The sequence below is a fragment of the Microtus pennsylvanicus genome, chromosome 10 (genome assembly GCF_037038515.1).
Source record: "Microtus pennsylvanicus isolate mMicPen1 chromosome 10, mMicPen1.hap1, whole genome shotgun sequence".
NCBI classification, from domain to species: Eukaryota; Metazoa; Chordata; class Mammalia; order Rodentia; family Cricetidae; genus Microtus; species Microtus pennsylvanicus.
In genome coordinates, this window is record NC_134588.1 from 60186345 (window position 1) to 60212353 (window position 26009).

General features: G+C 47.2%; 1 protein-coding gene across 3 annotated transcripts in view; it reads left to right on the forward strand.

Moving 5' to 3' along the window:
- Positions 1 to 15823, forward strand: part of Rxrg (retinoid X receptor gamma) — a 43622-nt gene extending 27799 nt beyond the window's left edge. For all 3 annotated transcript variants that reach the window (XM_075988518.1, XM_075988517.1, XM_075988519.1), the window contains 7 exons: positions 769 to 948; positions 4345 to 4505; positions 4608 to 4737; positions 6523 to 6655; positions 7970 to 8061; positions 9423 to 9528; positions 15324 to 15823. In XM_075988518.1, coding sequence (XP_075844633.1) covers positions 769 to 948; positions 4345 to 4505; positions 4608 to 4737; positions 6523 to 6655; positions 7970 to 8061; positions 9423 to 9528; positions 15324 to 15471 — 950 coding nt within the window. In that variant the 3' untranslated portion in view covers positions 15472 to 15823. The remainder of the gene's footprint in view (positions 1 to 768; positions 949 to 4344; positions 4506 to 4607; positions 4738 to 6522; positions 6656 to 7969; positions 8062 to 9422; positions 9529 to 15323) is intronic.
- The last annotated feature ends 10186 nt before the right edge of the window (positions 15824 to 26009 follow it).

A 26009-nucleotide genomic window follows, 5' to 3' on the forward strand; every position in this document is an offset into this window, starting at 1 on the left:
ATGCAGAATATCTGCTATCCCCCCCCCCACGTGAAAGAGTCATTTGACCCCTCCCAAAGGGGTCGTGACCCACTGGTTGAGAACCACTGCCTTAGCGTAAGCACTGTGATTGACTCACAGTATCTGTATGGAGACAGGGGTGGCAGGCAGCTCTCTTGACAAAAATTAGCCATTCTGGCCAGGCATAACTATAGGTCCCAGAGACAGTGACACATGCAACCAATTATTCTAGATGAAGCAAAATTACTGTTTAACAGTAATGTATGTTCTCCCCAAGCTTGTGTATGATGCTACGCTGTAAGGATTGTATAGCATTTACACCAAAGGCAGTAGCTCAGGATTGTTCACAGTTTATGGCACAAGATAATAAGTTTTGGTGGCTTCCTGAGACCTTGGGCTTCAATTTTGAGAAATATAAATTAAGCCAAGGTTCTTCCTCTGCTGGATACTAATACATGACAATTAAACAGATTTTTATTTGTTATGTACACTCAAATATTAATATTGAGCTGAGGTGGGGCATTTCCTTATCTAAATCCAAGAGTTACTTTGATAAAATAAATGTCAACAAAATCTGAGGTCAGGCATTTTCTAATGATGCTGTCTGGGACAAAAAAAAATGGTTATTTATGCTAACTTTGGGTCCTGTGGTGCATTCTTTGGGAGTTGTTATTGGTGCTTATGGGCTATAGCTGTCTCCTTAGTGGGTAGCCACGGGCTTCTTTGCTGTAAGAAACCTGAGTCTATGGAATATTCTCTTGGAACCAGGCAAACACTATGGTGTGTACAGCTGTGAAGGCTGCAAAGGCTTCTTCAAAAGAACCATAAGGAAAGACCTCATCTACACCTGTCGGGATAACAAAGACTGCCTCATTGACAAGCGACAGCGAAACCGCTGCCAGTACTGCCGCTACCAGAAGTGCCTGGTCATGGGCATGAAGAGGGAAGGTGAGGTGCCCCGCTGTTTCCCTCTACTCCAGGAGAGCAGGTTGTGTGCTGAGAGCTATGAAGACAGAAGAACAGGGAAGAGCTGGGCTGCACTGGACTCTGGGAGGGAGAGGTTTGATGTGGAGGTTAAGATGAGTGTAGGGACTCTCAAGGCTTACCTCCAGAGCTCAGAGTGCAGGAGACATCTCTCCCTCTGTCATCTTTCTCCTTTGGGAGCCCGAAGATGGGTACCCACACCGGGCCCTCTCCGTTTTCCTTTCAGTAAGAGGGCAGCAGGTCTCGGAGGTGTTAGAGGCCTTGTTCTCTGTGGCACCAGGGAGCATCAGACTGACCTTCAAGGTGGAGCTGGCTTCCTGCTCCAATCTTCGTCTCACTCGAGGGGAAAGGGCAGGTTTGCCGCTGTCCTCTAGGATTTATAAGACCGGTCAGCTATAATCCTTTTATGTTGGCATATCCCTCGGTCTTGGTGGATTATTGGCATTTACAGGTCTGACGAACTGGCCTTCTCAGTTCCGGAGAATGTCACTGGGCATTTAAACGGTTTCAACTTTTAATTTATAGTGTGAGTTAGTGGGCTCCCCTTGTGTCAGAGCGTAACAAATCTGAAAGTGCTCTTTCCTCGTTGGTGTTCCTGCTTTAAAAGATGGAAAGTCATCCTGCTAAGTAACGCAAATGAATTGAAATGGGCAGTTAATCAACTAGAGGGCTTTGTGCAGGTGCCCGCTGTTCCTGGGGAGTCTCGGTGGTTGTGCAGGAAGGATGGCCCCCTCTTGCAGGTAGAGCGACTCACTGAGTGGGTTTGCTCAACACCTCTTGTTATGGGGTTGAGGAAGTCTGCCAGAAGAACCAATGAAGCCCATGCTTAGAGCCGATGCCACCAACAAGGAAATGTGACAGGAGAAGGGTACCTTTTGGAATCACCCAACCAACAGGAACCAGTTCACAGATGAGGAAAAGACCCCGAGAGCCAAATGGCAGCCCAAACTGCCTCCCTGCATCCACCCTTGCCTCTCTGTGGCTTTCCTCAGCGGAGACACCAGTGTGAACCTGGTAGCCGTGTCAAGCCATTCCCCACCAAAACATCCAGATCTCACTAAGAGAAATGAAAAAAAAAATCCTTGCTGTTTCAAGGCTATATATGGTATAGACACCCTTTTGTCCTGCTAGTCCGGGCGCCCTGGTGTCCTGGAGGCAGTGCGGAAGGTCTTCAAGTGGGCTCTGAAGCTAGCCGGCTTGGGTCCCTAGGCTGCCATCAGCACTTCCTGGCTTTTGACTTCAGACAGGTTGTCCAGTTCCTGTTATCGGAAGGGGCTGAATGAGATATAATAACCTATATAAAGTATTGAATATGAAATACACCTTCTGATTCGGAAAATCCTCCATTCATGTTGACTGCTGGAGAACCTGAAAATAAACAGCAGCTGTTGACTACGTGGATGGGTGAAGCTGGAGATGAGCTAGGGTCCTGGGTTCTCCGATGCACGCTGTAGCAGAAGCTGAGGGTATCTGTCACGCAGCATAGTCTCCCACAACAATGCGTTGCTTCAACTATAGCAGTGCGGTTTATAGTACTAACTGGAGGAGAGAGTAGCCAGTTCTTACCCTAGTAATGGCAGATGAGAAGTGGAACCCAGTTTCCCAAAGCCGAGGCTTTTTGTGAAGCTTCAGGGTTTTTCCTCGAGTGTTACAAGACTGTTTGAAAAGTTGATTGACGATCACAAAAAGAACGTGACTCCGTTTGTTTCTGTCTTTAAAAATCAAGACAACTAGGAATGTATTGATTTCTTAAAGATATGTGCAAGAGCATTCAACTTCAGCCAGAAAATCCGACTGAGAGAAAAATATGCACTGTAGTTCTCGCAGGTTGTCACTGAACAGACTCAATGAGAAAGAAAGGGAAGCAGAGAGAGAGGAAGGGACTGGGCAGGGAGACTGTGGGAGAGACACGAGCCCCCAGGGCAGGGAGACACAGGGAAAGGGGAAATAGATATTCTATGGGATATTTTACATTGTTTTGGTAATCCCCACAAATCCATCTCAGGCAACCCCTGCAATTTCTCCCATGGACAGGGAGACCACAGCTTGGGAGGAGGCTGAGTGACAGATAGATCTGAGGGCATCTGCATGCATATGGCAGTGGTGTCTGGCCCTGAGTCATGTTTGCTCTTCTCTTGCCTTCTTTCTCCTCTTTGTTCTGTTTCAATTCTTTCTTCTCACTTCCTTGTTTTCTTGTCTCTTTCCTTTCTTCCTTTTCTCCTTCCCTCCTCTCCTCTTCCTGTTTCTCTGGGCCATAATTAACATTGCTACCTGGTAGGGATTATTGGTGGTGGTTTTTAGGTCTCTTCTCTGCTCTTGAGTCATCCGTCTCATTGTTCACAAGAGAGTCTCAGCGTGCAGCACCGCAGATCCGGTCCTTCAGATAGCCTTCGTGGCTCGTCATATTCTCAGAGGATAAAGGCTCCTTAGCCTATGGGCAGGAAGCAGTGAAGGAGAGACCTGGAGGAGAGGCTGCTTGGAAAGGTGCTTAACCAAGTTAGATTAGAATTCGTTCCTTTGGGGGATACAAACCATCTTCCAATATCGAATTCTGCTCGTCGCTGCTGGGACCAAACTGGAAACAGCAGCCTTGTAGACAGAAAGGAACCCAACAGCAACTCTTCCCCTTGGAAGGGCAGTGTGGGGTGTGGGGTCTGCCTGGTACCCTAATGTGTGTGGACCGAGCATTCTGAGAGCTAGCATGAACTTTACTGAAAACCCCAAGTTTGGGGAATGCAGAAGTAACTCCAGCCTACACCTCTGCCTATGTGCCCTCCCCCACCCATGAAATCAGTGCACATTCTGAAATGTCTTCTAGGTGACATCCTTCCTCCCCTTCACTTACTAAATCCCCACAGCTGGCTCCCTGAAGATCTTCCCTGACAAGTCGGATCAGGTGATGTTGTGTTCAAGCTGGTGCACAGGGGGCCTACCTAATGGGACGTGAATGCCAGGGCTGATGCATAGAATCTGACAAGGGGAGGTTTTGCAGTAATGGGCTTGCTCCTTAACCATTGCATGCTCACAGCTCACCAGAGGCAGCAGAATAGGAAGGATGATGGACACAATGGAGATAGCAAGGAGATGGGAGCTCCTTTGAAGAAGGGTGGGATTGGAGCTTAAAGAAGCTAAGACAGCGAGATTGTCATTGTAAAGCAATGGAAATGATTTGGCTAAAGACCCATCCCTACCCTCACAAGGAAACAGCTTTGCTGGCTTCGTTCCATCTGTCAGCATTAGGGTGACCCTGGTTCAATACCATGATGAGTCTCATATTATACAGGAGAAACTTTAGCTCAGTAACGGTCCCACACTGGTCCTTGGCCCTCTGTAACCTCCGTTGGTCTTGCCACATGCCAGCTGTGCAGGAAGAAAGGCAGAGGAGCCGGGAGCGAGCTGAGAGCGAGGCCGAATGTGCCAACAGTGGCCATGAAGACATGCCCGTGGAGAGAATTCTAGAAGCTGAGCTTGCTGTGGAACCAAAGACAGAATCCTACGGTGACATGAACATGGAGAACTCGGTATGTCGGATCCCATCCAGCCTCCCTTTCCTGGTTGGGACTGGATGTCACAGAAGGGTATTTAGAGTCCCAGGACCTCACAGAAACCCGTTCCTTTTTCAGACGAATGATCCTGTTACTAACATATGCCATGCTGCCGACAAGCAGCTTTTCACCCTTGTTGAGTGGGCCAAACGCATCCCTCACTTCTCAGATCTCACCTTGGAGGACCAGGTCATTCTGCTCCGGGCAGGTAAGACATTGGGGTTCGTCTTGCCCTGAGACAATCCCCAGGGCTACTATTTTGAAATGACCCGTGGAACCCAGAAAGGAGCAGCTTGCAATTGTTGTTTCTCATGATCTCACTATTGGAGACCAGGCTGGACTCACAGAGATCCGCCTACCTCTGCCTCTCCAGCACCGAGATTAAAGGTGTGTGCCACTGTGTCCAGCCCTTCTTTTATGTCCTTTGCAGACCTGTAAATTTAAATGGTCCTCCCTTAGGACTTCCATTCCCAAATGAAGCCTCATTCATGGAAAGTAGGGCTTTTCTCCCATGCAAAAATTTCTGTAGTTTTATACTTTACATTTAACTTCAAAGATTTATAAATATCTTTATTGAAGATAATTTGAAGCTCATCTTACAAGCTATAAGACTGGCAAATGGAGATATTTCCACCTCACATGTGAAGTAAGAAAGCCAGAGATTTGGGGCGGGAGGGCTTGGAGAGATGGCATGGATGGTGTGTCAAAGTTCATGCTGTACAATCGGAAGGAACTGAGGCAGTTCCAACACATGTGCGAAGAGGGAAGTTGGCTGAGGTTGCATGTGCCTGTCACTCAAGCTCTAAGGGTTAGGAGTGGCATGGAGATGGGAGGATTTCCAGGGCTTGCTGTCCAGTTAGCTTAGCTGAAACAGCAATCTGAGTGTTCACCGAGGGGCCCTGTGTCTTGAGAGTAAGGGAGAAGAGGGATGGAGTAGGAATGCTAATTGTCCTCCACACATGCACACAGACACACATGCATATGCACACACACAGACACACACATACACACATATGCACACATACACACATATGCACACACAGACACACATATGCACACATACATATACACACATGCACACATGCATATGCACACACACAGACACACACATACACACATGCGCACAATACATACACACACATGCACACATACACACATATGCACACATGTGCACACATACATACACACACATACACACATGCATACGCACACACATACACACATATGCACACATGTGCACACATACATACACACACATGCACACATACACACATGCATATGCACACACACAGATACACACATGCACACATATGCACACACGCATACACACACATCCAAGAGAGAGAGAGCAAGCTAGAAATTTCTGCTTAGGCCTGTTACCTGGGGCTCAAGGCTTCCTCCACCTCGAGCGTCTTTGTGCTGCGAGCTTGTCGCCCGTATCTGAGACACTGCAGTCTGTTGACATCTGCCATAGCTCCTCGTTGTCACTGAGCCATCAGGGAAATCTCACGAGGACTGGTGGAGCATTGGGAACCGGTCCATTCATGCATCCCGCCCGGTTAGATGATGAGCAATCACTGAGCATCCCCTGAAAGCGACATACTGTGCTGTTGCTGTAGATGGCACCAAAGAAACACAACTAGGTTGTCAGGTCCTGGGACGGAGACGATGAGGTACAGTCATTGTCTCCGTCATTCAGTTAACAGTGACTGTTGTCTGGCAGAGCTTCAATTCACATTTGTTGGCAATGGTGACAAAAAGAGTCCCCGTTCTCGAGCTGTCACTCTAGCCTGCATCTAAGAAGCTGCAGGGGTTTGTGCAGAGCCGCGACGTCAGGAAACTCTGGCCCTGGCCTTTCTTTTGTCACTAATTACATGTGTCACCCTGAGCTGTGTCTTAGCCTCCCCCTCCCAGGATTTTCAGTTCTGCTTCCTTTACATGGGATGATAATCCATGCATTGCTGACTACCAAGTCTCCTCTCTACGCTTGCAGGGTGGAATGAATTGCTGATCGCCTCTTTCTCCCACCGCTCGGTATCTGTCCAAGATGGCATCCTGCTGGCCACAGGCCTCCATGTCCACAGGAGCAGTGCTCACAGTGCTGGTGTTGGCTCCATCTTTGACAGGTTGTGATTCCCCTCGGTTTCCAGTATTTGCACACAGTGTGTATATGCACATTGCGTATACACACACTTCTCTCTCTTTTTCTTCTTTCTTCCTCTCCCTCTATGTAATGCTGATGTACAACAGACAGGCCAAACAGGTGCATATGACTATATCAAAACCATTTTGCTTTTGTACTGAGACAGTGTCTCGTTCTATAGCTCGGACTGGGTTTAAGCTTGTGATAATCCTCCTGCTTCAGCCTCCTGAATGCTGGAATTATAGATGTGAGCCCAGTTTCCAGAGATGATTAAGCACATGAAAATATAAATCTGGAGATGGAGAGAGAGGGGTTTGGGCAAAGGTGATTGTAATAAAATAGACCAGCATCATTGCCTGACAGATGAAAGGGCTACACTCATGCTTTTGACTTGGGTGGACCATTGACATCACCTAGTAAGTCGCAGGTGAAGAAGGGGAACAACACATCCTAGGGATGGAGAAAGGGTCTAGGATGCATCTTCAAGAGGACTGCTATGTTGGTCTTTTTTTTTTCTGGACTCTTTCTCTCTGGATCCCAGATCTCTAGGCTACAGCAGAAGCGAGCTCAGGCACAAAGTGACACCATGGATGACAGAGACTCTCTCCCTTAAATGTACTAAAGTGCATTTTAATAAAGTAAAGAGTAATATCAATACAACATAAAGTATATATAATGTAAAGTAAACAGTGAATAAAGTAATAAGTAGATTGGTGACTTGAAGCTGAAAGAATGGGCTTCTGGTAAAGAGAAGAAAATAGTTAACTGAGTTCCAGTATCCAGGCCCCTTCCCCCCCATTAGTGGTCTCTTTGGGAGACATACATGCTCACCTTACAATCTGTCTCTTCCCCGTCTTTTCCCTTGATGCTCTCAAGCACTTTAATGGTTCCTGGGCATACTTGCCCTTGGACCCGTGCTGCCTTCTTCAGGTTCTTCTACATGTACAGTGTTGTGGGCTGGCTTTTCCTGCTGTGTTTCCAACTCGTTCGAGATGTCTTTCTATTCCCTACTGGGAGGTTATTGCTTCCTGCCTGGAGAACTCTTGAACTCATTCATTCACTGGACTTTTCCATGAAACTGGTAGTTCCCACACCAGTTTCTTCTCCACTTAGTTCCTAAGTATGTTCCTTAGGATGAGGGGCTCCATCGTCTCCATTCCTGCACCCCAATACCATACCTTCAGCAGTGTCTAGAACCTGAGCAGGCCCATCATGAGCAGTGGCTGGATTTGTTTTGTTGGTCCTTGGCCTGGAACTCATGCTTCTCTGTTTCCCTGCCCTTGCTTCTCATGAACAGAGTCCTCACAGAGCTGGTTTCCAAGATGAAAGACATGCAGATGGATAAGTCAGAGCTCGGGTGCCTGCGGGCCATTGTGCTCTTTAACCCAGGTGATTTCTGTGTGACTCCGGCCATGGCACTGGTGTGTGTGTGTGTGTGTGTGTGTGTGTGTGTGTGTGTGTATGTGTGTATGTCTCGTTCCTTTCTCAAGGTGAACCTCCAGGGCTCTGATGTTATTACCCACCCCCACCACCATACTTCCAAGCTCAGTTGAGACAGAGCAGCTTGAGCCCAGAACCCATCAGAGTGGAGAGCCTCCTCTTTACCACCTTCCCTCTCCAGAGCCATCCTGAAAGCATTTTAACTGGGTGTGGAGTCTCATTAGGTGTGTGTGTGGGGGGGACAGCTGGAGAAGATGAGAAATACAGCGACTCACTGTGAAAGAGAAGGAGGAAGTAAAACGTGGTCAGAGTCTGGGTATATCTCTAGGTAAAGTCTCTGGGATCTGCTGGTGGATTAGACATAGGGTGTGGAGGAAAGACAGAAGTCAAATGTGTCTCAGGGGTGTTTCATTTCCCAGAACAACTGTAGAAATGGAATTTCCATTCATTTGACATGGATAAAACTCCAGGGGAAGCAAGTTCTAAGGGTGAGTGGGTTGGAACCAATATTTTGTCTTTGAACAATGAACGTGGAGATGGACAGTAGACATCTCAGTGAAAAGGCTTCACAGGGGAAATCAGGACCAAAGATGTATGTGTGTATGTGTGTATGTATATATGTATGTATGTATGTATGTATGTATGTATGTATGTATATGTATAAGAGCTGCCTACCCCTGGCTGCACTGGGAGGCAGCCACAAGCCTGAGGAGAGATCAGTTGTGAGCAAGGACTGCAGAGCAAAGGGCTGAAGACTGAGAATCTCACAAGCTGGTGGGAGAAGTAATTGTCAAAGGAGCCTAGTGTGTGGTCCCTGGGAAGGGAGCGGCATCCTGAAGGTCCAGATGCAAAGTCTTTCAAGAGGAGGAAGCAACCAACTTCATCAAATGTTGCTGTGTGTGTCCAGTCTTCTGAAGTAGCATGTGCTACACAGGCACCCTTTAGCTCCAGGATTAGGGTAACTCTGCCGCAGGCCATGGATGGGTTTCATGTTCATGCCCCGTCTTGCCACACAGTCACACTCAGTATGGAGAAAGCATCCGGTACACGTGTGAACGTCACTTTTCAGCAGAGGGTTCGTTTCACTATCAACAGTTGAAAGTCCGTAAAGCTGAGCGTTCGTTAGGGAGATTATGCCCAGAAAGGACAGCTGTCCAGCACAGGTGATCTGCCTCCTTCCCAGCTGTCCCCATGCTTGAGTTCATGTGTCTTTCCTAACGCTAGGGGAGGTGGCCAGTACGACAGGGACACTGTCTGGAGGACTGTCCGGCTGAGGCATTGACCAAAGTTAAACCTATTGCTCTCTGCAGATGCCAAGGGTTTGTCCAACCCCTCTGAGGTGGAGACTCTTCGAGAGAAGGTTTATGCCACGCTCGAGGCCTACACCAAGCAGAAGTATCCGGAACAACCAGGCAGGTGAGAGAGTGATAAGAGAATGACCATGTTAATGACCAGGCAACTTCTCATCCCATTGACTGAGCGCCTCCCCTGCTGCAGGGGCTCTGTAGACCGACCGTGCTTACACCAGCACAATGAAATGAAGGCTCAGGAGAGGATAAGGTCCTGCCTGTCCATATCGGCACTCACAACCCTAGCGTTAGTGCTGCAGCTAGAACAGCATCTTGCCCCATCCGCCTGTGGGTTTGCTTTTCACTCTTCTGTTACCAGCAGTCAGAGTTTGAAAACATTAAATGGGAAGTTCTAGAAGTGAATTCATGACCTTTCAGTGGTTTTTGTTACAATGTGCTACTTTGATGGTTATAATTTGTTTCTGTTGTTTATCTCTTACTGTTTCTAATTTATAAGTTTAATTTTTCATTGCTACATATGTATATATGTGCACATTTTCTGTGTCTATCTGTGGATATACTTGGTTGTGTCTTCAGTTTCAGGAACGCGCCCAGGGCACTGGGACATGTCTTCCTCAGATGGGGAGGGGGACTCTGTACATATCCTTAACTATTAGATGAACAAGGAAAGAAATGGGTTGACATGGGAATGTGGTCTCCTTTCTACCAAGTAACAGACTCAGAAAGGACATGTCACTTAATTGAAATCGCAGAACCGGTCACTAGTGGAGGTGAGATACGAACCTGAGTCTCTGAAGTGACAGCATTGCTCTCACAGTCTCTGCTCCACGGTGACTGTCATGCAGTACGGAGGACAGGCTCCGAGAGCTGCTGGTCCTGGGCATCCACCTATGTGACCTTGCTCTAAGCAAACCTTTTAAAAGTTTCCTACAAAGCATGGTAAGCAGAGAATTTTCCCTTTCTGTTAATGATTAAAATGGGAAACTGTGATCCTCGTCTCATAGAAAACAAACAAAACAGAAGACTGCATGAGACTGCATTAGTTTTGTCTTTAGGATTAAGTGTATACCTACAACACACACTAAAGCTTTCAGGCCCAGATACTACTAAACCTGCTGTTCTCTGAGCTGTTCTTTTTCTGGGACTAATTCTGGGTCCTGCTATTAATCATTAAGAACAAAAGCACATCCCAGAATAATCTGATTCTCTTTCTTCCCAATTAAAACAGCAATGTCTGCTTCATTAGAGGAAATAGTTGTTAGAATCAAGTAATAAAAATCTATTGTAAATATTCTGGGTTTGCTTTGTTCCAGTGTCCGTGTAGTTCCATGTGTCTGTGTGGTCCCATGTGTCCGTGTGGTTCCAGTGTCTGTGTGGTTCCAGTGTCCGTGTGGTTCCAGTGTCCGTGTGGTTCCAGTGTCCATGTGGTTCCATGTGTCCGTGTTGTTCCAGTGTCCGTGTGGTTCCAGTGTCCGTGTGGTCCCATGTGTCCATGTGGTTCCAATGTCTGTGTGGTTCCATGTGTCTGTGTGGTTCCATGTGTCTGTGCATAGAAGTTGTCTCTACAGATATGAGATTGTGTCTTTCATCACCTTGGTTTCCTCCTTTGGCCATTCTACGGATTTTTATCAGATTATTGAAAGGAAAAATACTTTCCATAGTTTTGTCATATTTTTGCAATGTGATTATATTTTCAATTGCTTAGTCATTGCCCTGTGACTGGCATTTAAGTTGTTTCTAGATACCACTTTTAAAATTTTAGAACTGGTGTTTTTCTTGGAAGAAACTGCCAAGGGCCTAGCTACCTCTAGGCCAGTGCTTCTCAACCTTCCTAATGCTGTGATCCTTTAACGACAGTTCTTTATGTCGTGGTGAACCCCCCCCCCCCAACCCATACTGTTATGAATCGTAAGGTAATTATTAGATATGTAGGGGTTGCGACCAGCAGGCTGTGAACCACTGTTCTGCATGCTAAGAGGGAAGCCGACTCTCAACTGGGAGTTTGGGAAAGGGTTAGAGGCTGTGTCCCCTGTGTGTCCTGGGCTTGTCCAGCGTACCTTGTACAAGGGGTGACATCTGTCTGAGCTCATAGGTGGTTTGGCAGGTGCACAAGGGGAGTCACTTGGCTTGTGAGGCAGGTAACTAACCTTACACAGGCTGGTCACCTCGGACTTCTGACTTGCATGCTGGCACTTCCCTGCCAGGACACTTGTCACTGTGGTGGAGTACTGCCACTTTGTGGACAGGATCGAGCAGTGCACCTCATGGGGCTCAAGGGCTTCAGGAATGTTGGAAGCAGAAACTGCAGCAGAGTGCAGAACTTACACACATCATGCGCATGCAAGAAGCACCTTCAAAGGCTACCTTGCTGCCGACACACCAGCCAGGATGCAGTGACTGCGTCGGTTGATGCATGTGTGCATTCCATGAGCTCGGGCCTTAGTTCTCAGTGACTGGGAGAATAATGACAGCCCTCCAGGATGCCAGGCCTAATCTCAGTCTAGCCTTGCATTACAAAGGCAAGCTCTTTGTCAGGGGAGTTGAGTAGGAGGGCAGCCTCCTTCTTGACACACTTTCCCTTTGCTGCAGGGGACATGGCATTTTATCATCAAGAGTTCTGAAGTTTGTGTTGACACTATATCTTTTTTTTTTTTTTTTTTTTTTTTGTTTTTCGAGACAGCGTTTCTCTGTGGTTTTGGAGCCTGTCCTGGAACTAGCTCTTGTAGACCAGGCTGATCTCGAACTCACGACAGTGGCTATATCTTGAATTTTTTTTTTTCATGGAGCCAAGAGTGATCCCTGCCTTCCCTGAAGTTTTTCAGATGGTGCCAATTTGTTTTTCTTATATTGATTATTTTTGTCTTATTTGGGTGTATGCTCATATAGATGTGTCTTTGTATCCAGAAGCCAATCTTTTTAGTTTTTGAATCAGGGTCCTTTTTTATGTGAGTACTGGGTATCAAACTCAGGTCTTTGAGCTTGTATGGTAAGGGGTTTACTGATAGAACTATTTCCTCAGCCTCGGTGCTGTGGTTTGAAATATCATGTGACATGGATATAGAAGTATGCACCTTTCCAAGGAACACCAAAACTCCAATCCGAAACTTCTCCTTGAAATGAAAAATTCAAGTCACATAATCCAATCAAAGAATGCTTCAAATCAAGGGATGGAATGGACGGTGCAGATGCCACACGAACTCTTCCCACGCCACTTCCGCCTTTCCCTGGACTCACAGTGAATATCCCCATTATAGAATGTATGGGCAAATGTTAAAGCATGTGTGCATGAGAGAGGAAGGATGTTTGCACACACACGTATGTGAGATTGTGCATGCATGGCAGCCCAAGTGTGCATATGCCTATGTGATGTGTGTGTGCATGTGTATGCACATGTAACTGAGCGTAGGCACAAGTCCATGCTGGGGGGGGGGGTGTCTTTTTTGTTGCTGCGATAAAATGCTCCGGCAAAAGCAACTTGGGGAAAAGAACTTCTCTTGGCTTACAGTTTCCGAGAGATACTGTCTATCACGGTGGAGTAGACAAGGTAGGCAGAGAAGCCTAATGGCAGGAGCAGGAGGAAGCTGGTTACATTGTACCACACTCAGGTCACAGAGAGCAAACATGAAGTGGGGCCGGGCTATAGGCCCCCTCGTACCCGCCCCTCCCCTAGAGACTCATTTCTTGTAGTGACGCTCCCCGTCCTAAAAGTTCCACAACCTTTCTACATAGTGCTGCCAGTGAGGGACCAACAGGTTAAATACATGAGCCCATGGGAGACATTTCACACTCAAAACACAATGGGGGGGGGTGAGAGTGGATGTAAGGGTTGTGAGCATGCGTGAGAGGAGTGGGACTAGCACCTATGTGAATCTCGGGTGTGTGAGCATGTGAGATCCATGTATGATATAGATCCCAAACAGACTAGCACATATGTGAATCTCGGGTGTGTGAGCATGTGAGATCCATGTATGATATAGATCCCAAACAGACTAGCACCTATGTGAGTCTTGGGTGTGTGAGCATGTGAGATCCATGTATGATATAGATCCCAAACAGACTAGCACCTATGTGAATCTCGGGTGTGTGAGCATGTGAGATCCATGTATGATATAGATCCCAAACAGACTAGCACCTATGTGAATCTCGGGTGTGTGAGCATGTGAGATCCATGTATGATATAGATCCCAAACAGACTAGCACCTATGTGAGTCTCGGGTGTGTGAGCATGTGAGATCCATGTATGATATATATCCCAAACAGACTAGCACCTATGTGAATCTCGGGTGTGTGAGCATGTGAGATCCATGTATGATATATATCCCAAACAGACTAGCACCTATGTGAATCTCGGGTGTGTGAGCATGTGAGATCCATGTATGATATATATCCCAAACAGACTAGCACCTATGTGAGTCTCGGGTGTGTGAGCATGTGAGATCAGTGTATGATATAGATCCCAAACAGACTAGCACCTATGTGAATCTCGGGTGTGTGAGCATGTGAGATCCATGTATGATATAGATCCCAAACAGACTAGCACCTATGTGAGTCTCGGGTGTGTGAGCATGTGAGATCCATGTATGATATATATCCCAAACAGACTAGCACCTATGTGAATCTCGGGTGTGTGAGCATGTGAGATCCATGTATGATATAGATCCCAAACAGACTAGCACCTATGTGAGTCTCGGGTGTGTGAGCATGTGAGATCCATGTATGATATAGATCCCAAACAGACTAGCACCTATGTGAATCTCGGGTGTGTGAGCATGTGAGATCAGTGTATGATATAGATCCCAAACAGACTAGCACCTATGTGAATCTCGGGTGTGTGAGCATGTGAGATCCATGTATGATATGTATCCCAAACAGACTAGCACCTATGTGAATCTCGGGTGTGTGAGCATGTGAGATCCATGTATGATATAGATCCCAAACAGACTAGCACCTATGTGAGTCTCGGGTGTGTGAGCATGTGAGATCCATGTATGATATATATCCCAAACAGACTAGCACCTATGTGAATCTCGGGTGTGTGAGCATGTGAGATCAGTGTATGATATAGATCCCAAACAGACTAGCACCTATGTGAATCTCGGGTGTGTGAGCATGTGAGATCCATGTATGATATATATCCCAAACAGACTAGCACCTATGTGAATCTCGGTGTGTGAGCATGTGAGATCCATGTATGATATAGATCCCAAACAGACTAGCACCTATGTGAATCTCGGGTGTGTGAGCATGTGAGATCCATGTATGATATATATCCCAAACAGACTGGCTAAAGCTCAGAGGAGGAAACGGGTCATATAATTAGTAGCTACTGGTCAAAAGAAAGCTCAAACATGGTTTTGGAAGCAGGTTGAGATTACACAGCCTAAAACCAGCTAGACTGTGAAAAAAAAAAAGCGAGGTCTCCTGGGAGCAGGGCAGGGTCTGTGGTCATGCCTGGTATGTTGCATGTCGGAACATGTGTTCATCTAGTGGTGATAGCTGTCCCAAGAACAGCACACCTCTTGGGCCATGCCTGGTTCCAAGGGCTCACACTAATCTTGGAAGGCTCCAAGGGATGCAGGGGCATGGCTGGCAAGGCAGGCCACATCAGCCGTACAGTTCCAGGATCGATGTGGTGTGAGGGCTCTTCTAAACATGTCATAGAACTCAAGACTGCCCACATGCTGTGGGACCCTGGTTCTTCTTTAACGGGAACCAGCCCTTTAGCTGGTTTCCAAAGTTTGTAGAAGCCCTTTGGGTTGCAATCCTCCAACTCCTTATGTCTGCTTCTAGACATCTCTATGGCAGCTTGGCGGAGACCCGTCGGTCAGTCTCTACCACCGCAGCCAGGTGCAGGTGCCTCTTGCCATTCCCTAGTCACAATGCCCCTTGGCTTCCCTTCAGGTTTGCCAAGCTGCTGCTGCGCCTCCCGGCTCTGCGCTCCATCGGCTTGAAATGCCTGGAGCACCTCTTCTTCTTCAAGCTCATTGGGGACACCCCCATTGACACCTTCCTCATGGAGATGTTGGAGACCCCACTGCAGATCACCTGAACCTCCTCAACTGCAGCTGCCCCACCCAGGGTGACCGACTGCTGGGCTGATGTGTGTGGAGCCCTACCCTGCACACTGTCCCCCGCCTCCCACTCTGGCCTCCCTTCCTGTCCCCAAAATGTGATGCTCATAATAAAGACAACCTTTCTACACATGAGACTTTTCTAGGTGGAGTTTTGTACGGATGTTAAAGGTGACCCTTCTTTGTTATCTAAGAGGCTGAGGTCTTTCTGGAAGTTCTTGGGAAGAGTAACCAAGCCTCTGTACATATAATTGGTTTAAATTATTTTTTCACTTGCCATGGAAAGCAAACAAATGGAACAGAAAATAATAAATAAGATGTTGGCACTTCTTGGAGTGTGTGGTATTTTATTGTGCAGCTGCGAGACTCTCTGGGATGTGGAGGATGGGGGCCAGGATGGAGCCTAGCACTGGCTCTGTGGTCCAGGGCTGGGTTAGGAGCTAAGCTGGGCTGGAAGCTGCTGCTGGGAAGAAGGAGAAGGCATCCTTTAGAGATAGCTTGGCTCCTCTTTCCTTTCTCCCTCCTCCTCTACCTCCTCTTCCCCTTTTAGCCCCTATCAAGCCTGTATTCACAGATATGGAAAAGGAAATGGGGGCTATCTGGGAAGGAGTGTTAGGGTTTTACTGTTGCTTCTTTTGGGGGCGGGGGAGGGGTCAAAAAAGAGGTCTATCCTTCATCCAAATGAGAGAACACAAAGACTTGTTCAATGATTGCCTGCCTGTGCAGGAGGAGGAGGCTGACATTCTGTCTAGCTACCCACTAAGCAGCAGGAACACAGACCCCCAAGCACACAGCAGGCAACCAGAAATGCTTGAGAGGGATTGGACTATTATGAACATAGAGACTGATGTGTTTCTTGAGGCCTCTAAAGACAGAGTTCCATCTTGAATTTGCCCTTGAGGTTAGGAAAGAGGGAAGCATTGCCTATGTCATCCGTCTATGTGGATCAGCTGTTGTCCAACCTCTTTGTGATGCAGAGATCTTTGGGGGCTTCCCGAACAAATTGTCATCTGCCCAAGCACTTGACTCTGTTTCTTGTCATCCCTTTTGTGATGGTTGGTTTGATTGCCAACTTGATACATCTAGAATCACCTAGGAAGAGTCTCAGGAGGGATTGTCTGGGTCAGGTTGATCTGTGGGCATGGCTGTGGGGGAAACCGTCTAATATGGGAAGACCCAGCCCATTTTGGGCAGCACCATTCCCTGTGGTAGGGTCCTGAAGTGTGTAAGAGTAGAGAAGGTGGCAGAAGGTGGTGGTGCATGCCTTTTATCGCAGCACGCGGGAGGCAAAGGCAGGTGGATCTGTTTGAGGTCAACTTGGTCTATGGAGCAAATTCCAGGACAGGCTCCAAAGTTACACAGAGAAATGCTGTTTTTTTTTTAAAAAAAAAAAAAAAGGAAAAAAAGAAAGAAAAAACAGAGGTGAGTGTTGTGTCAGGCTGCTTGTTGGTTCCCGACTGCTCAGCCCCGAAATAATCACAAAGAAACTATATTATTTAAAACACTGCTTGGCCCATTAGCTCTAGCTTCTTAATGGCTAACACTTACATATAATTTAATCCATTTTTATAATCTGTGTATCGCCATGTGGCTTACTGGGTAAAGTTCCCAGCATCTGTCTCCAGTGGGGCTACATGGCTTCTCTCTGTCTCTGCCCTACTTTCTCCCAGCATTCAGTTTAGTCCCCAACCCAACCTACCTAAGTTCTGCCCCATCAACAGGCCAAAGTAGTTTCTTTATTCACCAATGGTATTCACAGCATATAGAGGGGAATCCTACATCAGGTAAGCTGAGTAGTTAGACATGCATGCATTTATTTTCTCTGGGTTCTCTCCTGCCCCCCCCCCCCCCCCAGCTCCTTTGGTTTTTGGAGTCAGTGTTTCTCTGTGTAACAGCCCTGGCTGTCCTGGAACTCACTTTGTGGACCAGGTTAGCCTCGAACTCACAGAGATCCACTGCCTCTGCCTCCCGAGTGCTGGGATTCAAGACATGTGCCACCGCTGCCTGGTTTTCTCTCTGCTCTTGACGGCCATGTGACTGGTTCCTTCAAGTTCCTATCGTGACTTCCCCATAATGATAAACTTCAACCTAAATTGTAGCCAAATAAACCTTTCTCTTTAAAGTTGCTCTTCTCAGAGCAGGAAATGAATGTAGCTCACTTCCTTAAATGCTCAGTGAATGTAGCTCACTTCCTCAAATGCTCAATTCTCCAGTGGACAGAGGAAAAGAAGACCCAAAAGAGAAACCACGGTAATGAGAGTGGGAGAACAGCAGGGGAATGGACCGCTAACTTTGGATGGGACTGGGCACTTTGGTGAATAATAGGAGCTATTTTGAGCATCATCCTAGGTACTGTCAACAGGCAAGGCGAAGGAGCATAATAGAGTTTGTCCAAAGTTGAAAAACAGAATAATAAAGCCTTTTCCAATTCATTGTCTATGCGTAGGAGGCACAATTACAGAAAGAATTAGAAAAACCAGAGTTATAAAACATGCAGGCTATTTTTTCTTCAAGGGAAGAAAATGACTAATGCCGGTTCACTCTGAACACTGGAGTGGATGTTGTCTAGTCGATCATCTGCTAGCCTATGAGCCAGCCTTCACCTGAATACCCCCAGTATCCTGAGCATTGCTTAGGTCCTAATCCTGAGCTTTGTGTTTCAGTAAATAGAACCCATCCTTAACAAAGAGGTTCCAAGTACTTTGCATTCTCAATTAATGGAACCCATCTTTATGCTTACGACAAATCCTTGCTCCTAGGCCCTTCCCCTGAGCATGGTGTCTCTGTGATGAAGAACCCATTCTATAGTGAGGGTCACAGGTGCTCAGCTAAAGAGATATGCCCCTCAAGGGAGTTTCTACGTAGCCATGCCTAAAGCGCTGTTGTGATAATTGTCACATGAAAATCTTTCCCTAAAGTTTTACTCTTTTAAAATATGTAAGGAGAATTAACCGCTTGGTCAGATTCTGGAAGTTTTTGACCCAGCACCTGCCAAAGTGATCCTGACCTGAGTTTTATTTTGTTCCTTACACGATTGTGTCCCTGTCAACTGTGACATCCGTAGGAACCCCAACAATCTATAGACTTTGGATGCCTCACAATGCCAGTTGTTCCAGGAAATACCAGGGCCCCAGGCAGCCAGTATCTTGATTTGACCTTCTTAGGGTATCCACACCTTTAGCCTCAGTAATATCCTTTCTGCTTCCCACTTGAGGGAGCCGAGGTAGTCTGTCTGTGGTCTTCTATCCCAAACCTCAGCTCAATGACTTAGTTTTGCCTCAGAGAGAAGGCCAAAGGCAATCGAGATGTCCATGGATATCTCTCTCCTCCTCCTCTTTTTCTGTTTTGTTTGTTTGTTTTTCAAGACAAAGTAGCCCTGACTGTCCTGGAATTAGACCAGGCTGGCCTTGAACTCAGAGATCCTCCCGCCTCTGTCTCCTGAGTGCTGGGATCAAAGGCGTGTGCTCCCACCACCTGACAAGTTTTCTCCTTAATTTACACGTCTACAGCACACCATTCCAGTCAGGCTAGCTCTTCCACCAATCAGCTGCTGCCTCTGTGTTTGCCTTTCTTCTCTTCCTGACAGGACTCTTTTCCAGTGTTCCTGTTCCAGCTCCACTCGTCCTCTGAGGTCGGCCGCCACCACCCCTCTGTGCAAGCATTTCTCATCTCCCCACCTCTGCAGTTTTGCACATTATTTTGTGTCTCCATCTGAACACATTTCAGACTGTGCTATATTAGGTATATTAAGTTAATATCCTATTAACTTTACTTGCAAGCTCCTTGAGCAGAGATCATGTCTGATTAAACTGTTTCCACAACAGCTTAGAGCCTAGCACCCAGTTTAAAGCTGGCATTCAATAATTTTTTCCCCGCAGTAAGTATTCATGTAGAGTGCCACCTCAACTCCCCTCCCCCACCCCCACTCCAAACCCTGCCCAGTCTCAGAAAGCCCACGAAATGGCAGAGATGCATGGGACCACACCTGCAAGGTATTTAAACGACCTCCTAAGGAAAGGCCATGGGGTTTTCAGGTACAGTCTCCCCATCTCCTATGTGGAAACTGGGAGACCATCCAGGAGTGTTTTACTCATTAAACCTGAACTTTTAATGATTTTTTTAAGTTTTATTTTTATTTTATGTGCATTGGTGTCTCTCCTGCCTGAGTGTCTGTGAGAAGGATCCCCTGAAACAGGAGTTAAAGACAGTTGTGAGCTGCCATGTAGGTGCTGGGAATTGAACCTGGGTCCTCTGGAAGAGTAGCCAGCACTCTTAACCTCTGAACCATCTCTCCAGCCCTGACTTTTAATTCTCGGTTTGATTGGCTGTGTCGGCAGAGAGGCTTAATATCGTGGTGCAGAGACCTTTCAGTTGGCACCTCTGGTTTCATTCTCAACAGAAGGCATTCCATTGCAAGCAGAACAATCCCGTTGCCAGGCCAGGAGGTGGAGAACTGGACTTTTGACAGTCAAGCTACTTTTCAGGGTCATGGTAGGCAGTGAACGAATAAATTCAGGCAGGTTTTTTGCCTGAAGGGAATTCATACACAAGACAGACAGAAAACATTAAGATCAAAGCTAATAAAAAATTACGTATCTAGGGCTGAAATGATAGGAGATGGCTTGGTGGATAAAGAGCTCGTTCCACAAACATAAAGACCTGGAGACCTGACTTTAGTTCCCTAGCACCCACACAGAAGCCTGGCACCCCAACATGGTGAGAGGTATGTAAGGGTGGATTGTGGGATGCAGATGAAACCCTGACTGGATGTATATTGTTGAAATGAGCACAGCCATGTCAAGGACCCCAATATCTCAGAGCCATGGGAACTGGCAAAGCCTTCCCCAGGTCAGGCTCAGGGAGCTAACCAAGCCGTCCTCTGGTCCCAGTGGTCTGGTGGTGTGAGGAAATGGCCAGCCATAGCTTCCTCTCCAGTTTAACGCAGCCCGAGACTGCTCCCTACAGCAGCTTCCTACGAGGATTAGCTAAACTTCCTCCTGTTCAGCTGAATGCCATGGGCCCGCCTTCTCATCCAGCTGTGTACAAACCAGCCCCTTGATTCAGATGTATAAAGGAGACATGTTGCATTTCTGGGGTACTTTCTGCTGGTTTTCCTTCAGAGCAAGCACAGCCCACCGGATCCCAGCTTTGCAGTATGTGTTCCTGTGTGTCTGTCAATTCTTCATTCTCTCACAGCTGTGGTGAGATAAATCCCAGAAGCAGTGCAGAAGGTGGCAGTGGATCCCAGGGACTCACGGGCTGACCAGCCAGACTCTAGGTTCGGTAAGAGACCCTTTCTCATGGTGGTGGTGGGGGGGTTGGCTATGAGAGAAACACACACACAGAGTCAGAGAGAGAAGGAGATGAAAGAGACACACAAAGACCCCCACACATACACAGACACACACACAAAAGCACACATACACACACAAAATGAAAATATAAAAGGGTAAATTGTGACAAAGAAAGATACTTCTGGCTTTCACACATCACATGTGGGCAAGTGCACCCACACATACTCATTCACATAACACACACACACACACACACACACACACACACACACACACACCACTCCCAACCCCTAAAAGAAAGAATGATTTGTCTATAGCCTTTAAGTTTACAACGCACATTAAAAACCTGGGTTATAGTCTGGCCTTGGAGATGTAGGCAGGGAACCATGATTATAAAGGTTTCAAAAAAAATATTTTTGCTTGAAATTTTTAAAAATTAAAAAAACATTTAAAATGTTTAAAAATAAATACGTACTTATGAGACATCTATCCATTCTAAACATAAAGAAACAAAGATTCCTGAGGTCAGTGTTGATCCCAGGATACACGTGGACCTCAGGACGAGGGGCGTGGACCTCAGGGTGAAGGGCGTGGACCTCAGGATGAGGGGCGTGGCTACTTGCACTGCAGATGCTGATTTTCAAGACCTCTATGACTGAGAAGGGTCTTCAGATTGAGGCATTAGTAGATGCAAGGAGCACATACAACGTGAAAAGGAAGGGCACTTCTTAAAGAAACTTGGAACTTGGACAAACCAACAGCCACCATATTCAGAACTTTCAGCTCCAGAGTATTTTCTTTGGTTAGTTCTCTTTCAAGCTTTTGTCTTTAAAAGTGGTTTAGAAAAGCGATCTCATGATACTATACTAAAAACTCATCTGATAACCACAGTAACCCAATGTGACCCAGATTCTCATAGCATCCCCATCTACCAGCCTCCACTAGCACCATGCTGGCCCTAGCTTTCTTTCCTACCATATTTAATGCATTTGGGATTGAGTAGGAGCTGACAATTTCCAAACATCAGCTCTCTTCTCTGAGTGATCATGTTCCCACCACCGGGTTTCTAACAGCTGGCTCGGCTTCAGTCCTCCCTCGAACTGACCTAAAGTTTTAGGCTATAATGTCGTCCCTCTTGGAGAAAGAGTCAGGCCTGTTATAGGATTAATTTAGGGCGTCGCTCAGAGGGGCTAAGAGGGTCGTGGAAGGGCAGCTTAAATTCTTCCCTTTTCCCTAAGGCGCCCAGAAAAGTCCATCAGGGGAAAGGGCCTCTGCCAGTTTGGGAAGAAACCTGGGGCCCGAACACTTTTCCAGCCAGAAGAGAGCCGCTCTCATCCTCCTGGAAAACTCCATGGAAATGTCTTCCGTGGAGGTTTGGAGCACACAGCCATCTCTGACCACAGACCACAGCGGAACTGGCCCTGGGCCCAGAGTCCCCACTGGGGAAACTCCTAGGGCTGAGCAGCTGCAGCGCAGCCAGGATCTCGCCCACCCCTGGCTGGATGCTGCAGCGTGGAGACGGTTAGGCACGGGCTCCCTCTGCTGCTAGCTCACGGTATTAGTCGAGCCTACCTGGAAAAGCATCTTCCAGAGCCTGGGAGAGCCTCCAACCCTGGCCAGAAGTTCCTGAAACCTGTGTCACTCGGTGGAAAATTTGTCTCAGATTCTGAGGAAATGGGTTCCAAAGAGGAGTCAAGGCGAAAGCATGGAGGAATACGAGTGCAGATTGGAGAGAGTGACTGCTGAAGGAGACAGGGACTACACCTGCCCAACCACCAGTGCTTCAGGCTCTCCACGACCCGATTCCACTATGACAGAAATGTTTCCATTGTCACTGACAGAGCTGTTCCCCAAACAGGGGACTTGGAAGTAGCCGAATGAACTTTGAATGGGAATCCGGTTTTCTTTTGTTCCCTTCTCACTTTAACCAAAGCCATGAGGATATAAAAGTGCTGGGACCAGCACTTCCCACATCGGAGGAGCCAGGTGCAGGAATTCCAAGGAAGCTGGACTCACTTTGCAGTGCACCTAACAGGAAGCAATAGTCAGAGTTCTGGTGGGAAGAGGAGAGACCAGAAGGAAGGGCGGTCATGGGGCAGCCCATTATGGCCCCTTGAGCAGCTCCTGGGATGCCACAAGGCTTCAGAATGCTGTACTGTATGATATAAAATTATGATCAAACCACCCCTTAAACCTCTTTACCTCAGTGAATCAACAATGTCTGCCAGAGATCAACTGAGTTTGTGTTTTATAACCTCACTTGGAAGCAACGGACCACACCCAGCCCTGGAGAAAGCAGAAGTATCCATTTCTTAGCACAGAATCTGAAGGATTAAACAAGATTATTTAACTCATGTTATGGGTTCAGTGATTTTAGATGGCACTACTCTAAAGGTGCCACCCAGAGCTAGGGCGATAGCCCAATCACTAAAATGTTTGCTTGGTTATCATGAGGACCTGAGTTTGAACCCCAGAACCCATGTAAAAGCGAAATCAGGATGTCGTGGTCTGCACTTAGAATCCCAGCACTGAGCAAGCTGTGGCAGATCCTGAAGCGTCACTGGCCAGTCAGCCTTTAGGGCTCCATATGCATGACAGTGCTGGCTAACCTCAGGAGACTAGAACTGAATTCGTAGCAAAACTACAGTTATGGAACAGAAATGAAACAATTGTATGGCTAGGGGTCACCAGCACACGAGAAACTGTATAAAGGGTGGCAGCTTTAGGAAGGCTGAGACCCACTGTTGATGGCATGGACTTCTTCAGCCACCACTTCTCTCGCCTCCTCACCTGTTTCATATTTATATCTCCTTAAGGTGTTCATTTTTTCTCGTAAGCCCTTGAAAGTGTACTTTACACATGTTTATATCTACATATGATTTGCATAGACATCACTTACTACAACTTCATGTTTGTAAATGTGTATGCAGTTTGCCCTCTGTCTCAAGTGAGGTTTTGTTTAACTCACTTCTGCACTTTGACCTCCATCAATGGTGCAGTATGTGGCACCAGCTGATTTGTTTCATGGTCGCATGGTATTGCCGCAGATGCATAGATGGCCCGCAATACTCGCCTTTGTAGGTATTCTTGCCAGAAACTTCCTTTTCTGTATGGATTTTCCTTTGGATCACACAGGAAGAAGCAGGCAGGCCTTGCTTACATGCACACATTCTGTTTCACAATGACCTCCTTCACTGTCCTCCAAACATCCCTCCTTCTCTGAATGAGAATGATCTCTGGTGAAAAGTGCCAAGGGAAAAATACCCTGTCTCTGACTAGACCCGAGACCTGGCTCAGGAAAACAGCCTGCCCCTGACTAGACCTGAGACCTGGGTCAGGAAAAACAGCCTGCCCCTGACTAGACCTGAGACCTGGGTCAGGAAAAACACCCTGCCCCTGACTAGACCTGAGACCTGGGTCAGGAAAAACACCCTGCCCCTGACTAGACCCAAGACCTGGGTCAGGAAAAAACAGCCTGCCCCTGACTAGACCCAAGACCTGGGTCAGGAAAAAACAGCCTTCCCCTGACTAGATCCCAAGACCTGGGTCAGGAAAAACAGCCTGCCCCTGAGTAGACCCGAGACCTGGGTCAGGAAAAACAGCCTGCCCCTGACTAGACCCAAGACCTGGGTCAGGAAAAACAGCCTGCCCCTGACTAGACCCGAGACCTAGGTCAGGAAAAACAGCCTGCCCCTGAGTTGGCCTCAAGACCAGAGCTTGAAATCCCACCAAACCCTGGGCTTGTCCCAGAATTATACCACAAAAATCCATCAACCCCAAACCACCCTGGAAGGCTCCCCCGCACCAAGAAACCCTATATAAGCTTTGTACTCTGTTCAGTTTGGTGCTGCTTCTCACCCTGGGGCAGCCACCCTCCTGGATTCTTCCTTACCAATAAATCTCATGAGTTAGGTTTGTTGTGTGGTGTGACATTCTTGCCCAGCTGTAATAGAGTGGAGTGGAGCGGAGCTGTAACACTTCTCTGGAGCAGAGCACAGCACAGCGGAGCAGAACACAGCAGAGAAGATCAGAGCTGTAACAACTTCACCGGGGTAATCCTCCACTGCAGGAGCAACTTTCCCTGGAGCAGGGCCATAATTTGCTATGCTTGCAGTGACTTTGTGGTATTCCTTGACTCCCGACTGCCAGGGTACCTTTCCATCCAAACTACAATGCTTACCAATGGCCCCATGGGTTCAGATATTTGCACTCCAAGTCCCCAGCTGATGAACTATTTGAGAAGGATTAGGGGGTGTGCTCTTGTTGGAGGTGTGCTATTGCGAGTGGGCTTTGAGATTTATCCACGCCAGGCCTGATCCTGCAGGTCAGGATGTAAAGCTCTCAACTGCTTTTCCAGCCCTGTGCCTGCCTGTGCGCCCATCATGCACCCTGCCACGATGATCAGGAACTCCCCCTTCTGAAACTATAAGCCAGCCCCGATTAAATGTTTTCCTTTATAAGAGTCGCAGTGGTCATAGAGTCTTCTCACAGTGACAGAACAGTGGCTAAGACAGTGTGTCAAATATGTGAACATATATCTGACACACGTACTCACATCTACGTCTCCAGGCTTCCTTTATACACAGCCTCCTTTGCATAGATTGTAATCCAAACACCCAGTTTTGTCAGTGTGCAACATGAAAATCGCACCTCTCCGATGTGTCTTTCTGTGAGTTCTACAGATGCACTGAGTTCCTTTTGTCTCCTTGCCACCATTCCCATTTCTCCTTGGCTGCTTATGCTGAATGGATTGAAGAATTACACATGGCCTGGAACTGCACACCACACTCTTCTCTGCTTACATACCTGTGTCTGTGTGTATACGTTGTGTGTGGGATACATGCCTGTGCAACCCAGAGGACAACCTCAGGTATCATTCCTCAAGTACAGTCCATTTTTTTTCGAGACAGGATGACTGCCTAGCAAGTCCCCCAAACCCACCTGCCTTCTACTTTGCACAACTGGAACTGCAAGCATGTGCCACCAAACATGCCTTCTTTATCATGGGTCCCAGAAATTGAACACAGATCCTTCTGCTTGCAAGACAAGCGCCCTACTGATTGAGCAATCCAGCAACTATTTTCTTATCTGGGTAAGTACATGGCATATACGTGAATCACCGAATAGCCTCACTGACTACCCTCAATGATCTCTATGGTGATTTCCTGACTCCTACACTGCTGGATTTAGATATGGGATTTTGGGGTTGCCTGGGGCCCTTA